The sequence below is a fragment of the Cicer arietinum genome, chromosome 4, assembly GCF_000331145.2.
Source record: "Cicer arietinum cultivar CDC Frontier isolate Library 1 chromosome 4, Cicar.CDCFrontier_v2.0, whole genome shotgun sequence".
In the NCBI taxonomy this organism is placed as follows: domain Eukaryota; kingdom Viridiplantae; phylum Streptophyta; class Magnoliopsida; order Fabales; family Fabaceae; genus Cicer; species Cicer arietinum.
This window is the reverse complement of record NC_021163.2, coordinates 51,535,631-51,551,215: the sequence shown is the minus strand read 5'-3', so window position 1 is coordinate 51,551,215 and position 15,585 is coordinate 51,535,631. Positions and strand designations below refer to the sequence as shown.

At 33.5% G+C, this 15,585-nt stretch overlaps 1 protein-coding gene across 1 annotated transcript; it reads left to right on the top strand.

Annotated features, from left to right (window-relative positions):
- Positions 1–8,647: 8,647 nt before the first annotated feature.
- LOC101514030 (cellulose synthase-like protein D4) lies at positions 8,648–12,970 on the top strand. The gene is made up of 5 exons (XM_004498034.3): positions 8,648–9,408; positions 9,542–9,925; positions 10,064–10,868; positions 10,966–11,732; positions 11,819–12,970. The coding sequence occupies exons 1-5, from the start codon at positions 8,948–8,950 to the stop codon at positions 12,780–12,782; spliced, it is 3,381 nt and encodes a 1,126-aa protein (XP_004498091.1). The 5' UTR covers positions 8,648–8,947; the 3' UTR covers positions 12,783–12,970.
- Positions 12,971–15,585: the final 2,615 nt, after the last annotated feature.

Below are 15,585 nucleotides of genomic sequence, written 5' to 3'. Positions count from 1 at the left end.
CAGTCATATAACATAAGAAAACAAAGAGGTCTTTTACAGCGCTTATTCTACAAGCGCTGTATAGGAGACTTTTAAAAATAAAATAAGGAGGCATTTTAGAGCGCTTGTTTGAAAAAGCGCTGTTTCGAACCATACTTCAGTTTCTCCGAACCGTATTTCTGTGCATTTCTCCTACGAACCCTATGTATTTCGTCTACGTGTTTCGTCTCACTATTCAGGTTTTGAAGTTATTAATTTTTTGTTATCACTAAAATGTATGTTTAACTTATACAGATACGTAATTAGACTACTGCATGTTGAACTTGTTGAAGTTATACTGAACTGCATGTTGAACTTGTTGTAGATAAATGGATTCTAACAAGGTTTTGGATTGTCACAATTAGGAAGTTGTCAACACCAAGACTTACGAAAACGAAGTCAAACGTGGTGCAACCATAATGCAAAAGGTCATAAAAGCAAGGAGCAGTGGGATAAAATTTGAGGTATACTATACTTTGTTTTTTGTTTATTTTTTATCTTTTTTGAAAGCATGTACTTACTATATGAGTTTATTAGGTTGGATGGAATGGAAGTGGTCAGCCAATCGAGCCCAACAGCTCCATGTTTGTAAGTTACACTGGCACTGTTGTTCGTCAAAATATCCCCATTACAATCGATAACTGGAGAGATAAGGCGTTGAAGGATGCCAAAGATATATTGTTGAATGATATACAAGTAACTTTTTTGATCCACTCTTTTGTCATTTATAATTTTTTCCATTAAAATACTTTACTCAAACTATATCTTTATTTCGTTTGCAGACTGCTTTTGTTCTTGATGAGGTGAGAAAGAATTACGTCTTGAGAGTTGCCAGTAAAATACACTGAGGTTTTAGATCTCACCTCTCAAACTTCTATCTAAAAGATAGTGAGGGAAATATGAATGCAGAAGCTCCAAGAATATATAAACATTATATATCAAATGAAGAATGGAGTGCATTTGTATATAACGTTTCGACCCCGCGTTTGTAGTAAGTGATTAATTTTTTAACATTTGTGTTTTATTATTCATATTCATAGCGTATTTTAAATTTTTACACGATTGTTAATTTTTTTATATAGAATATAAGTAAGGCAAATCGTGAGAGGGCGAGAAATCCGACGCACCCACACAAAAAATCACGTATGGGATATGCACGTCTAGAGCAAAAACTTGTAAGTAATTAAACATGACTTTTATATAATGAAGGAATTTGTATTATAAACTATAGTTTCTAACTAATATTTTGTTTATGATCTTAACGAATAGCGACAAGACACCCAATCCGATCAACCATTAGGTCGTCATATATTGTGGAAGGAAGCTCGTGTAAATAAGGACGGAGTGGTTGATAACGAAAATGTTCAAAAAATAATAGAACTTTGTGTACGTATATGATCACTTTAATATTTTTTAATATTGTATATTATCACTTTAATATTTTTTAATATTGTATTTTAAAAATGATATTGAACTTATCTTTTTAATCCTACATGTATTTTAGGAGAATATCGAACAAAGTTCGGAAAATAAAGAGGGCAACAAAGAAAGTTGCAGGGACATTCTAGGTAAAGTGTTTAATGTTCCTGAATATTCTGGCCGCGTGAGGGGGAAAAGATTTGGCGTAACTCCTAAAAGCTATTTTTCACAAGAGAAGCGCCAAAATCCATCCAATGAGGAAGTATTAGAGAATCTCAAACTCCTATCAAAGCAAGTAGCACTCTTGGTGAAGACGAATAAAGACAAGCAACTCCCGGATCAGATCCAAATGGAGAGGAAAACGCGAGTTGCAACGTTGGTCTCAAAACTCTTCCCGAGGTAATTAATTACTTACTTATGTAATTACTTACGTATTAACCATACTTATGTATTAATCATTGATTTAGGGTGTCACTTCATGCGTTCTGTACTTATCCTCCCCTACTCATCGGAAGGTCGGAAAGGAAACATTGTACAATACTTCGGGAGAAGTATTGCACAACACAGCGATCCCTGCGGGCCATGTCAAAGTATCACATGTCATTGCTTTGGAACCAGATGCACTGTTTCTTATACCGGACAACGATGCAGATATGAGGTTTTTGGGCGAAGCAGTTGGTAGTTACGTGGCATGGCCCACACATCTTGTTGCCATTGATAAGGTATGTTTAATTAATTGAAATGTATGTTTAATTGATATGTATATTTAATTGCTGATTTTTTTCCGCTGCTAACTTTAATTTCACATTTATATTTAGATTCTAAAAAAGCATAAAGGGAATGATAACAAGATTCCCAGAAATGAGTCAATTTCATCGCCCGAAAAGGTTTGTCACATTTATTCCCTAAGGTTTGTCATTTTTTCAGATTCAATAAACTAACATTTAACCTCATTTTTTCAGATTCAATCAAATAAACCACCTGCACAGCTAAATAAAGCTGGCAAACCTCAAAAATTGGAGAGTAATAAAGCTGGAAAACTACAAAAGCTTGAGGGTAATAAAGCTGCCATAGTTGCAGCTAAAAAACTGGATCGGGGAACATCAGTCGCTGCTGCTCCTAAAATAAGTCAGTCATGCCTTGCTAAATACGAGGTGTGTCTTGACATCCAAGTAAAAAGGAATATGGGCAGCAACGACGATTCACACATCATAACCATGAATAAAGTTATATTCGGAGATGAGTATGAAGAATTTCTTGAAAATGAGCACATATACGAACTTCTCAACCATAAGGAGCTGAGTGCTACTGTCATCAGCTTGTACATAAGGTAAAAAACTACTTTTAATTGCATTTATTGGTAATTAATTAAATTTGTTGATAATTAATCTAAGTTTAAATTTTCATTGAAGGTTTTTGCATGAGAAGTTGGTGTGCTTGCGCAGATTGTCAAATAGATATCCATTCTTGTCTCCGCATAAGCTTTCAATGTGTAAACTCGATCCAGTGAATGTAAAAAAATACATTGTAGATATGTTATTAGGAAATATAGAGAAGGATAAGTTGTTCTTTGCACCATATAATTCAGGGTACGTAATTATATGTTATTTATTTATATCTTTTTTAATTTATGAGATCTTATATTTATTAGTTGTGTAAACAAAATTGCCAACCAAATTTTTGTTGTTGTAGGGCACATTGGGTGCTATTTGCAATCAATGCGACCTCTGAAGTTGTATACTATTTAGACCCCTTGCACGGCAATTACAATAATCACTCTGATATAAAGACTATGTTCGACACGTAAGTAATGTGTTTGTTAATGTATAAATAATGTGTTTGTTAATGTTATAATAATCACATTTATTTATTCGATAGTGCTTTACAAGTTTTTTGAGCTCAACGAGGTGCTACAGTGTCCAAGCAAAAGTCTAATAACATCACATGGATTCCAATAAAGGTTTGAAATATATGCCTTTAAATTTTCATTTACAAATATATGCCTTTACAATCAATGCACAAATATTTTATTGACTTATATGTTTTATTTTATAGTGCCCTCGTCAAATGAACAACATCGGCTATGGGTACTATGTATTGAGATTCATGAAGGAGATTATTGATAGGAATCAAACTATTATCCCAGAAACGGTACGATATTTTCATTATTTGATTTTCATATATAAATTATGTATATATTTGATTCTAACTTATTTATGTTCAATTTTTATATTGCACAGTACTTTGACAATTCCAGTCCAACATACTCTAAGAAAGATCTAATTGAATTAAAGGAAGACTGGTGTCAGTATGTGCTTGAAATGAAAATTATTTGATTTTCTGGGAAATAGCATGCTGCAAGGGATCTGAATATTATATGGTAGCTAGTTTTGTTCTGTGTAATAATGTTAGTTATATGTATATGAATATGTGTTGTTGTACAATATCTAAATTGTATATGTAGTTAAGTTATATATGTATCTGAATATGTTATGTAAATTAAGTTATAAAGTTAAGTTATATAGTTTTGTTTTTGTGTACTGATTGTGTGAATTGATTCTGAATATGTATCTGCATATGTTCTGTTGTTGTGTGAACTGATTCTAGATGAAAATGATTTTGGAAAAAAAACTAAAAGACAGCGCTTTCTAAAAAAATGCCATAAAAAACCAAAAAGCGCTTTTTAAAAAATTTAATTTACAACGTTTTTAAATAAAAAAAATGCACCTTTTATAACGCTTTTTTTAAAAAGCGCTGTAAAATGTGCACTATAATGCATATATTGAATGCACCTTTTACAGCGCTGTAAAATGTGCACTATAATGCATATATTGAGTGCACATTTTACAGTGCTTATTTGAAAAAAGCGTTGTATAATGTGCACTATAATGCATATATTGTGTGCACATTTTACAGTGCTTATTTGAAAAAGCGTTGTAAAATGTGCATTATAATGCATATATTGAGTGCACATTTTACAGCGCTTTTTTGAAAAAGCGCTGTAAAATATGCATTATAATATATATATATATTGAGTGCACTTTTTACAGCGCTTATTTGAAAAAGCGTTGTAAAATATGCATTATATTGCATATATTACAGCGCTTTTTTAAAAAAGCGCTGTAAAATGTGCATAACAAGCGCGCGCAATATATTTGTATATTTTATAGTGCTTTTTTTTTTATAACAAAAAACGCTATAAATGGCTTAAAAAAAACGCTGTAAAATCCTATTTTTCGCGTTGTGGTCCCACCGTGTACTTGTACCATGAATGCCATGACTTAATGAATGCAATGCATATGTAATGTTATGTATGCAATCTACATTTCATCAATACGATTAATGTAACTATTTAATCAACTCAACAAGGTCATAGAATTAAAAGGTAACTAAACTTCAATAATTCATCAAGAAAATCCTAGATGGTTGTTCATTTATATAGGGTTTTGCATTTTGATCAGGAAGCATGGACTAGAGGCAGACTCCGACCAGAGACAACGTGATTAGAGGAAGTATGGATCAGAGGTAACATGACCAAAAATAGATTTTTGATAAGAGGCAACACAATCAGATGATGCTTGGATTAGAGACAACATGACTAGAGACAATTTTTTTTATCAAAGGCAGTGTGATCAGAGGATGTTAGGATCAGAGGAAACATGATCAGAGACATACTAATCAGCGGCAACATGATTTGAGTCATTCTTGGATCAAATGCAGCATGATCAGAAGCATATTCTGACCATAGGCAACATGATCAGAGTAAACAGAATCAAAGGCATCCAGAGGAAATATAATCAGAGGAAACAAGTGGAAACAAAATCAGAGGCATGCAAAGAAAACAAAATGAGAGGCAGGTAGAGAAATATCGAATTAGAGGCAACTAGATGAAACAAAATTAGAGACAGACAAAGGAAACATAATTAGAGACAGCTAGAGGAAAACAGAATCAGAGGCAGCCAGAGGAAAACAGAATCAGAGGCAGCCAGAGGAAAACAGAATCAGAGGCAGCTACAGGAAAACATAATCAAAGGCAACCAAAGAAAAACATAATCAAAAAAACGCATTAAAGAGGGTTGAGAGAAAACACATTAATTTTTCACTTTGTCCACCACAGCTAACCCTCATTTCTTAATTTTTTTTAACACATCATAATCATCACACAAACATATGCAAAATGGATGATTTTATAAGAGTGGAATGCAATTTTTTAACATTTCTTATATGCTAAACATTTCAGTCTCTCTCTCTCTCTCTCTCTCTCTCTCTATCTCTCTCTCTCTCTCTCTCTCTCTCTCTCTCTCAAATTAAGGAACCCATTATTCAACCCAGGAAGTCATTTTGAGTAGTAAAATAAAATAGAAATCTAACCTAGAACCCCCATGCAAAATGTGAAAAGCAATTCTAGAAAAGAACTCACTGTTTTCTAAGGAATTTGTCTCCAATTTGAGTTGATTTGGGGGAAGTTATCTACTATTCCCACGCAAAATGTGAAAAACAATTCTAGAAAAGAACTCACTGTTTTCTAAGGAATTCGTCTCCAATTTGAGTTGATTTGGGGGAAGTTATCTACTATTCCCACGCAAAATGTGAAAAGCAATTCTAGAAAAGAACTCACCGTTTTCTAAAGAATTCGTCTCTGATTTGAGTTGATTTGGGGGAAGTTATCTACTATTTTAGCCTTTAATTTCTTTAGTCTTCGCTCCTTTCTCCAATTTCTTTGGAGTTTTTCCTAATTGTCTTTGACTTCACCTTAGTACAATTTGGCTGATTACTAAAGATTGAGGTTGGAAACATACATGCAAGGGGTCGAAGAAAGTATGGGGAACTTTAGTGAGCTGTTGTATTTGAAAGATTTTGGAAATAAGGGGAAAAAGAAAGAATGGGGAGATCGATGAACACTAATATGTGTTGGTGTTTCTTTACATAATGTTATTTTTTGTTATTTTTTGGAAGTGTGTATTTCGAATGATAAAATGAAGTATGGTTAATAATAGTGAATGAAAAAGGAGTGAGAAAGAAAAGTGGTTTGGTCTCCTTTTGACATTTGGACAATTTTAATGTTACTATTTTCTTATTTCTACTTTAAACTTAAGTCAACTATTACTAAAAATATATATTAATATTTAATAAATTTTTAATAATCTATTTTAATTATCTAATTACTATCTGAATCTTCTAAAGTTGTGATAGGACTCTTATTGTAAGTGTCTAATTGAGATGAGTGAGTGATAAAAAATTTGTGTAGTGTTATTTTGAGGAAGTGTTCAATTTTTTTAAACTATATTTATATTGAAAGACGAGATATTAAAAGACAATAATTGGGGAAAAAATGAATTATGGGTAAAAATGTTTGATGTAGTTTACTTTTCAAAACATATTTTGAAAATAAATTTACCCAACAAGTTTTTTTGTTCCCTACTTTAAAACAACTTTTAAAAACTGGTATTAACTTTTTTTTTCTTAAACATAGTTTTTAGAATGCAAAAGAGTATTTAAATACTAAAATCCAAATTAAATCAAACGGATCTTTAGTGTTTTGATGACTATTTTTATAATGGAAATGACGAGACTGAAAACTATTCTACAATTCAAAAACTATTCTATAATTCAGATAAAGCCACAAAAAATTTAAAGAAATTGATCTAGTCCGCAACTCGGCCTTTATATTTTGTTCATGTTTTACATTAACTTTTTATCAATAATTATTAAATTTTCAATTTTATTCAAAAAATATATTTTTCTTATATAGTTGGTGTATAAAATGATTTTAAAATAGATAAAACATGGCCGGATGAACCGAAAGATTTAATCCAAATTCCAAACCAATTAATTTTGTTCTAATTTTCTAATAATTGGGTCTGACTTAATCAAAAATTAAAATTAATGCTCGAATTATCAAAATAACTTTTGAAAGATACACATAGTCAACATAGTTTTTGGTCATTATAACTTTAGAATCAAATTGATCGATTTTTTAATAATCCAATAACTAATTTGAAGTTTTGATTGAATTAATGATCAAATTGACAATTTCCTAAAATTTCATAAACTAAAATAATAATTTACCTTTAAATTAATTCCCTCGTACATCTGTATATCACCTAAAAAGAAAGGGTGGAAGGGCAGGGAGTGTCTGCTGGAGTTGTGTAACGAAATAGATGAGGTGTTGAATAATATGCATATTAGAAACCCTGTTTCATTATTATGAATATTCACACGCTGTGTGATACATTTGAAATAATAGTTTTTCTCACTTGAGGATTTACAAAGATAGAGCTATCTTATATACAAACGAATTTTGATAACAAACTAACTACCATGGTGCTCAACAGCCTAACCGATAGATAATAGAATTTTAAACTAACACATCGACTTGGTAAAGCTAACTCTACTATATCCTAATACGGGGAAAATAAGATAATATAAAAAGGGTGTTTTACGTGTTTTTCATGATGAATTGTATACAAAGTTGAATCAAACTGAACACAATCTCTACGAATTAATTTATCGTGTGTAGGTTACTTTAATATATTAAGTTAAAGTAGATTCTTTTATTGCCTCACTATTATTTTGATTATTATATTAGTTCATTACATCTAAATATTTGGTTATAAACTGTTCATCTCACTCTCATATAAATTATATATGCCCCCATATATATATAAATAAAATTATTTCAATGGAATATGACTCTAGTTGCTTTTATTTAAAAAAAAAAAAAAAGAATGATATAGGAATACAAATTTGGACATAAATGCAATACAATGATGTATAAGTATATAGAAAAAGTAAAACAAGTGAGACCAATTGTATTCCTATATCATTTCTCTTGAAAAAATAACTATGGCAAGTCACAAATTATTTGACCATTAAAAGTAATATGTATAAGAAAAATTCCTAATAAAATATTAAAAATATTTAAAATATGCGGAAATTTTATTTAATTGAACAAAATAAATCATGAAATAAATTAAAAAAAAATTAAATTGAAGAATAAATCTATCCATTAAAAAATTATTTTTCATATATGGTTGCATATATATGTAACACTCCTAAAAATCAGGAAATGAGGACCATGAAAGTAGCATTATAGGAAGGACTTGGTCTCTCACCATAAACCAATATTCTTCATCACCAATATTCTGTTTTCTTACAAAATCTCTTTCATTGTCAATCGATGTTGTTTAATCTAATTGCGTTTGTTATCCTACCATGAATAATTTAAGACTTTCCTTGTAGCATTGAGAGAGAATGTTGGGTTTTCGATTTGGGTTTGGATAGGGTCTAATTGAGTTGACGGTGGTAATTTGAAGAATACATATACATTCTATTTCTCGTTAATGAAAATTTGTTTGGAAAATCTTCTTCATGAATAAGGATAAAAAATAAAAATGTCTAATAGGTCACATGCAAGGAGTATGATGCATGCATGCAAATAAATTTTCCTAGATCTTAGAAAATAAATGAAACTATACAAGTGTAACTTTGGCAATAGCAATTGAAAGTAATGGCTTCATTGACAAGCCAACCTTCAAAGAAATCTTTACGTAATTCTGGAGGATCAAGCAGTTCTCAACAAGGAGGCCGTAACTCAAGCGGAGGGCCAAGTATAAAATTTGCCAGGCGAACATCGAGTGGGAGATATGTTAGTTTATCAAGAGATGACATTGAAATGTCTTCAGATGTGTCAGCAGACTATATGAATTACACTGTTCACATTCCCTCCACCCCTGATAACCAACCCATGGATACTTCTGTTGCAATGAAAGCCGAAGAGCAATATGTTTCCAATTCTTTATTTACAGGGGGATTCAATAGTGTTACTAGAGCCCATTTAATGGACAAGGTTATTGACTCTGAAGTTACTCATCCTCAAATGGCAGGTGCTAAAGGTTCTTCATGTTCAATTTGTGATGGAAAAGTTATGAAGGATGCAAGAGGAAATGATGTCACTCCATGCGAGTGTAGGTATGTATATAATGTAAGAGCTTTGCATATGTTTGTGTGCGTATGAATTTATTATTATCAACAATTATTATTATCAACATGACCAACAGTCAAGTTAACTAGATTTTTATTTATAAATAATGACAACTATTAGGTTCAAGATATGTAGAGATTGCTTTTTAGATGCACAAAAAGAGACTGGTACGTGCCCTGGTTGTAAGGAGCATTATAAAGTTGCAGAATACGAAGATGATACAGATGAATATTCGCACACAACATTGCCATTACCAGCACCAGATGGTTCTAAACAAAATCCAAACAATATGTCAGTTATGAAGAGAAATCAAAATGGAGAATTTGATCACAATAAATGGTTGTTTGAGACCAAAGGAACTTACGGAGTTGGCAATGCTTATTGGCCGCCAGATGATGATGATGGTGATGATGGCTTTCAAGGAGCGTTTGATGACGCTGAGAAGCCTTGGAAGCCTCTAAGTCGAAAAACACCAATTCCTTCTGCCATTATAAGCCCATACAGGTTAGATTTATATATTTATTATGATTTTTCCATAGTTTCAATTCAGCTAGATATTATTCCATGGTTTCATATATGCAAACACTCACATTGGCTAGTTATAATTATAACTAATTGTGCATAAATTTAATCAATTTGTAGGTTGCTTATAGCTATTCGTTTAGTAGTGATGGGGTTCTTTTTACATTGGAGAGTGGTACATCCAAATGAAGATGCAGTATGGTTGTGGCTAATGTCAGTTACTTGTGAGATATGGTTTGGCTTCTCATGGATACTCGACCAAATCCCAAAGGTTTCTCCTGTCAATCGTTCCACTGACCTTGATGTTCTTCATGAGAAATTTGACAGTCCATCTCCATCCAATCCAACAGGGCGATCTGATTTGCCTGGTGTAGACCTCTTTGTATCCACTGCTGATCCAGATAAAGAGCCACCACTTGTAACTGCTAATACTATTCTTTCCATATTAGCAGTTGATTATCCTGTGGAGAAGCTCGCTTGTTATATTTCGGATGATGGAGGTGCTCTATTGACTTTCGAAGCCATGGCTGAGGCTGCTAGTTTTGCTGATTTATGGGTTCCCTTTTGTCGAAAACATAACATTGAACCAAGGAATCCTGATACTTACTTTTCCTTAAAAGTTGACCCCACCAAGAATAAGAGCAAACTAGATTTTGTGAAGGATAGAAGAAGGGTGAAGAGGGAGTACGATGAGTTTAAAGTGCGTATAAATGGCCTTCCAGATTCCATTAGGAGAAGATCTGATGCATTTAACGCAAGAGAGGAAATGAAGATGATGAAGCATTTTAAGGAGAGTGGGGCGGATCCTTCAGAGCCTATTAAAGTATTAAAGGCTACCTGGATGGCGGATGGTACTCATTGGCCTGGTACTTGGGCTTCTCCTTCTAGAGAACACTCAAAAGGTGACCATGCTGGAATACTTCAGGTATTTGCTTATATATTATATATCCATTCAAATTTTGTCAAAAACTTACACAATAACATTTGACATATAACTTAATTGTATACATGCCTATGAATAGGTGATGTTGAAGCCGCCTAGTCCCGATCCATTAATGGGAAGTGCAGACGACAAGATAATAGATTTTAGTGAGGTGGACACACGTCTACCGATGTTTGTATATGTATCTAGAGAGAAAAGGCCAGGTTATGAACACAACAAGAAAGCTGGTGCGATGAATGCATTAGTTCGAGCATCAGCAATCTTGTCAAATGGGCCATTCATTCTCAATCTGGACTGTGATCATTATATATATAATTGTAAGGCAGTACGTGAAGGAATGTGCTTCATGATGGATAGAGGCGGTGAAGACATATGCTATATTCAATTCCCCCAAAGATTTGAAGGTATTGATCCCTCAGATCGTTATGCCAATCACAACACTGTATTCTTTGACGGAAACATGAGAGCCCTTGATGGTCTTCAAGGTCCTGTTTATGTGGGAACTGGATGCATGTTTAGGAGGTTTGCATTGTACGGCTTTGATCCTCCCTCGGGTGATTGGGATGCGAAAAAATCTAAAAAGGATAATATTGAAGAAGCCGCTGAAACTACACCAGCCTTAAATGCTAGTGAATTTGATGAAGATCTAGACGTAAACTTGTTGCCTAAACGATTTGGTAATTCAACCATGTTGTCTGAAAGCATACCGGTTGCTGAGTTCCAAGGTCGACCTATTGCCGATCATCCTGCCATCAAGTATGGACGCCCACCGGGTGAACTAAGGGCCCCTCGTGAACCACTTGATGCTAGTACTGTTGCTGAATCCGTCTCTGTAATTTCTTGTTGGTATGTATACCTTTCCTAACACACACATATATCAGTAGGTAATATGAAAAAATTAAATTAAAAAAGATATATGATATTACATATAGGTATGAAGATAAGACAGAATGGGGAGACAGAGTAGGATGGATTTATGGGTCAGTGACAGAGGATGTGGTTACAGGTTACCGCATGCACAATCGTGGATGGCGTTCTGTGTATTGCATAACAAAGAGAGATGCATTTCGTGGATCAGCGCCAATTAACCTCACTGATCGACTTCATCAGGTTCTGAGATGGGCCACTGGTTCTGTTGAGATCTTCTTTTCTAAGAACAATGCTTTTCTCGCTAGTAAGCGCCTTAAACTTCTTCAACGTCTCGCTTACCTCAATGTTGGAATCTACCCTTTCACTTCCATGTTCCTCATTGTCTATTGCTTCCTTCCTGCACTTTCATTGCTCTCTGGTTTTTTTATTGTTCAAACTCTTAGTATCGCTTTCTTGCTCTATTTGCTCACCATGACATTGTGTCTGGTGCTCTTGGCCGTTCTTGAGGTTAAGTGGTCTGGCATAGAGTTGGAGCAATGGTGGAGGAACGAACAATTTTGGCTCATTTCTGGCACTAGTGCTCACCTTGCTGCTGTGGTGCAAGGACTTTTAAAAGTGATTGCTGGAATTGAAATTTCTTTTACTTTGACGTCAAAATCGGGAGGAGAGGACGATGATGACATTTTTGCAGATTTGTATATAGTTAAATGGAGCTCACTTATGATTCCACCAATTGTTATTGCTATGATAAATGTGATTGCTATTGCAGTTGCATTTTCTAGAACAGTTTATAGTGCAAACCCACAATGGAGTAAGTTCATTGGAGGAGCATTCTTTAGTTTTTGGGTACTTGCTCATTTGTATCCATTTGCTAAAGGGTTGATGGGAAGGAGAGGAAAGACTCCCACCATTGTATTTGTGTGGTCTGGTCTCATTGCAATTACACTTTCTTTGCTTTGGGTTGCCATTAGTCCACCCAAAGCTTCTGATGGACAAGGTACTGGGGGAGATTTCCAATTTCCATGAAATGTTAATGCTAATATCCCTGCCTTTGATGATTTCATCACAATATATGTATGCATGTAAAAATATTAATATATCAGTGTAAATCTAGCTTTATACATTGGATGTATCTTGGCTTCATGTTGTAATAGAACTTAGCGAATTATTTTGCATTGATTTTATCTTTAGAACATAGATTTGATCATGTGAGTTGTACGCTAGAAGTTTTATGTTAGACTGCATAAGGGAATGGATCAAAATAATTCTTTATGAAGAAAAAAAACTCTTTTATATGCTAGAAAAATTTATTGACATGGATAAACTCTATTCTTAAGCACAAGTTATGTTAAAGATTACCAAACCAATTCAAAATACTAAATGAAAATTTTGAATATTAACTTATATTGAATAGGACGTCAGTTAACAGTTCATGAAACTTTCAATGTTTGTATTAATGGGCACGTGTTTTTCCCTTCAAACTAATCTACATCCATAAGTGGTCATTCCAATTTTGACTCAAAAGTTGGCCACAAAATTCAGAAGGATCAAATTATTCCTAAAGCCACCAAATCGTGGCCCACTGTTTTTGTTGGCAGACCCTCTCTTTTTGCTCCTCTCCTTGGATCTAGCTCAAGAAAATCATCTCTCTCTGAATCCTCTTAGTCGCAATCAAGCTCTTGCGGAAACACAATTTTGTGTTGTGATTGGATCACTGAGTCTGATATTATCATTGTCAATTTTAGATTTTGAGCCAACCATGAGAAAGATGTGGCTGCAGCCTGCAAGAGTGTGGAATGGGGGCAAGGAACTGGGTGTGGTTGACACTTGGCAGTGCTTTTAATGATTCGTACACAGCTCAAATCTTTACAATGGAGAAGAGTGATTAGGCTGGCCGAGACAAGATGGTAGCAAGAGAAAGAAATTCATGATGAATATTGTGTCATACAATATTCGAGGGTGTGGCAATCCTACCAAAAGTAGAAGGTTAAAGGAGTTTGTTTTACAAGGTAAGTTTGATTTATGCCTTGTTCAAGATACAAAGAAATCATCTGTAGATGAAGCTTTTGTGTGTAGTTTATGGGGGTATGAAGCTATTGAACGAACCAAAAAATACGATGTGGGTCTATCTAAATTTTTTATCAAAAAATATTAAGCAATCATTTAATTAAGCATGTCATTTGATTTCTTGGGAAACAATTTGCAATGTGAATCAAGAAGGTGGACTTGGCTTCAAAAATCTCAAAGTACTTAATCATCCATATATGACCAAACTTGTCTAGCAATTAGTTGCGAAACAACAACAAATTTTTTGGGTTCAATTAGCTTGAACCTAGTATAATTGTGGTATTATGAACACCCCTCGTATCAAATAACGCAAAATTGCTTCTAATACTTGGAGGAATATTTGTAAAGTGTGGCTCAATACCAAAAGTAATGTGTGATAAATTATCTGTGATGGTTATTCTACAAAATTTTGGAAGGATCGATGAATACCATGATGTTGAAAGCTTGTTGACTCAATACCTCAAGTTATTCCACCTAGAGAATCTGAGTTTTTTGTATTGAGCTACACCAATGATACAAATTAGAATTGGAGTAAACTGCAACAAATTATGTTTGAGTCATTCTAGGAGAAAATTTGATCATTGAAGCCTCCAATTGATGCTTCTCCAGATTTCCTCACATGGCTGGCAGCCATTGACGGGCAATTTACTCTCAAGTCAACCTATAATAATCTCACAAACTATGAGACCAATGCTAACTTGATAATATTGTTCAAGGAAGTTTGGAACTAGCAGGCTCCAGCCAGAGTTAGGATGATGCTTTGGTAGATGTCACATGGAAAACTCCTAACAAATGCTAAGAGATGTCATAGATGCATGGCCTCCGAAGACCTCTGCCAGAGTTGTCTCTCTACACTTAAGATCCTTATGCAAGTTTGAGGGATTGTGAAGATATCCAACTACTTTAGAATAGAGTTATTAAACTTGAATTTTGGAGTAAATTCTTTAGCCTCGACAATTATGTTTAGATTGAATGGAATCTTACTCACAATGACATTGGAAACATATCTTAGGCATGAAAAATGTTCTTTGACGTGGCAGTTAATGAACTCTGAAAAGATTGAAACTCTTAGGTTTTCTCCCCAAGTACAAAGAGATGGAGCGATTTGTGGCATTACATCTCTAATCAAGTTGACTTTATTCATAACTCTTCGATCTAGAGTAAGGTTTTAAAGCAGAACTTGATTAACCCTAATCAAAAAACATGGATTAAACACCCTAAGGGAATTATGAAGATGAACATTTATGGTGCTTACACCCATATTGATGGTGCCACGTGTGTGTCCATTAACTAAATCTAACTTTGAGGAACAAATATGCAAACATAAAGTCTTGCATTGACATCACAAATTTGAAATAACTTTTCTTTCCTAAGGCTGCGCAATGCTCAAAGTAAATATATGCAACCATCACGAAAAGTGTGAAAAATTCTTGCTAATAAAAAAGATAGCAAGTACAACCATAGTCATTATTCATACACTTAGACCACAAATTTGAAATAACTTTTCTTTCCAAGACACCATAAAGCTCAAGGCTTAAAAATACAACCATTAGGAATGTAAGAAAAATTTATTAGTCAATAAAAAAGATAGCATGTGTAGTTATAATCATTATTCATGTATTGAGACCACAAATTTAAAATAAAATGTATTTCTTAATGTAGCACAAGACTAAAGGCGTAAAGATGCGACCATTGAAAAAATATAAAAAAAAAAAAAAAAAAAAAAAATTTTCTAGAAAAAAAAAAAAAAAAAAAAAAAACC

What these genes read in the sequence shown, in the direction of transcription:
- LOC101514030 (XM_004498034.3), top strand. Translation starts at nt 8,948, where the DNA reads ATGGCTTCATTGACAAGCCAACCTTCAAAGAAATCTTTACGTAATTCT. An exon ending in GCCATTATAAGCCCATACAG is followed by an intron (nt 9,926 to 10,063) that starts GTTAGATTTATA and finishes ATCAATTTGTAG; the next exon opens with GTTGCTTATAGCTATTCGTT. An exon ending in ACCATGCTGGAATACTTCAG is followed by an intron (nt 10,869 to 10,965) that starts GTATTTGCTTAT and finishes GCCTATGAATAG; the next exon opens with GTGATGTTGAAGCCGCCTAG.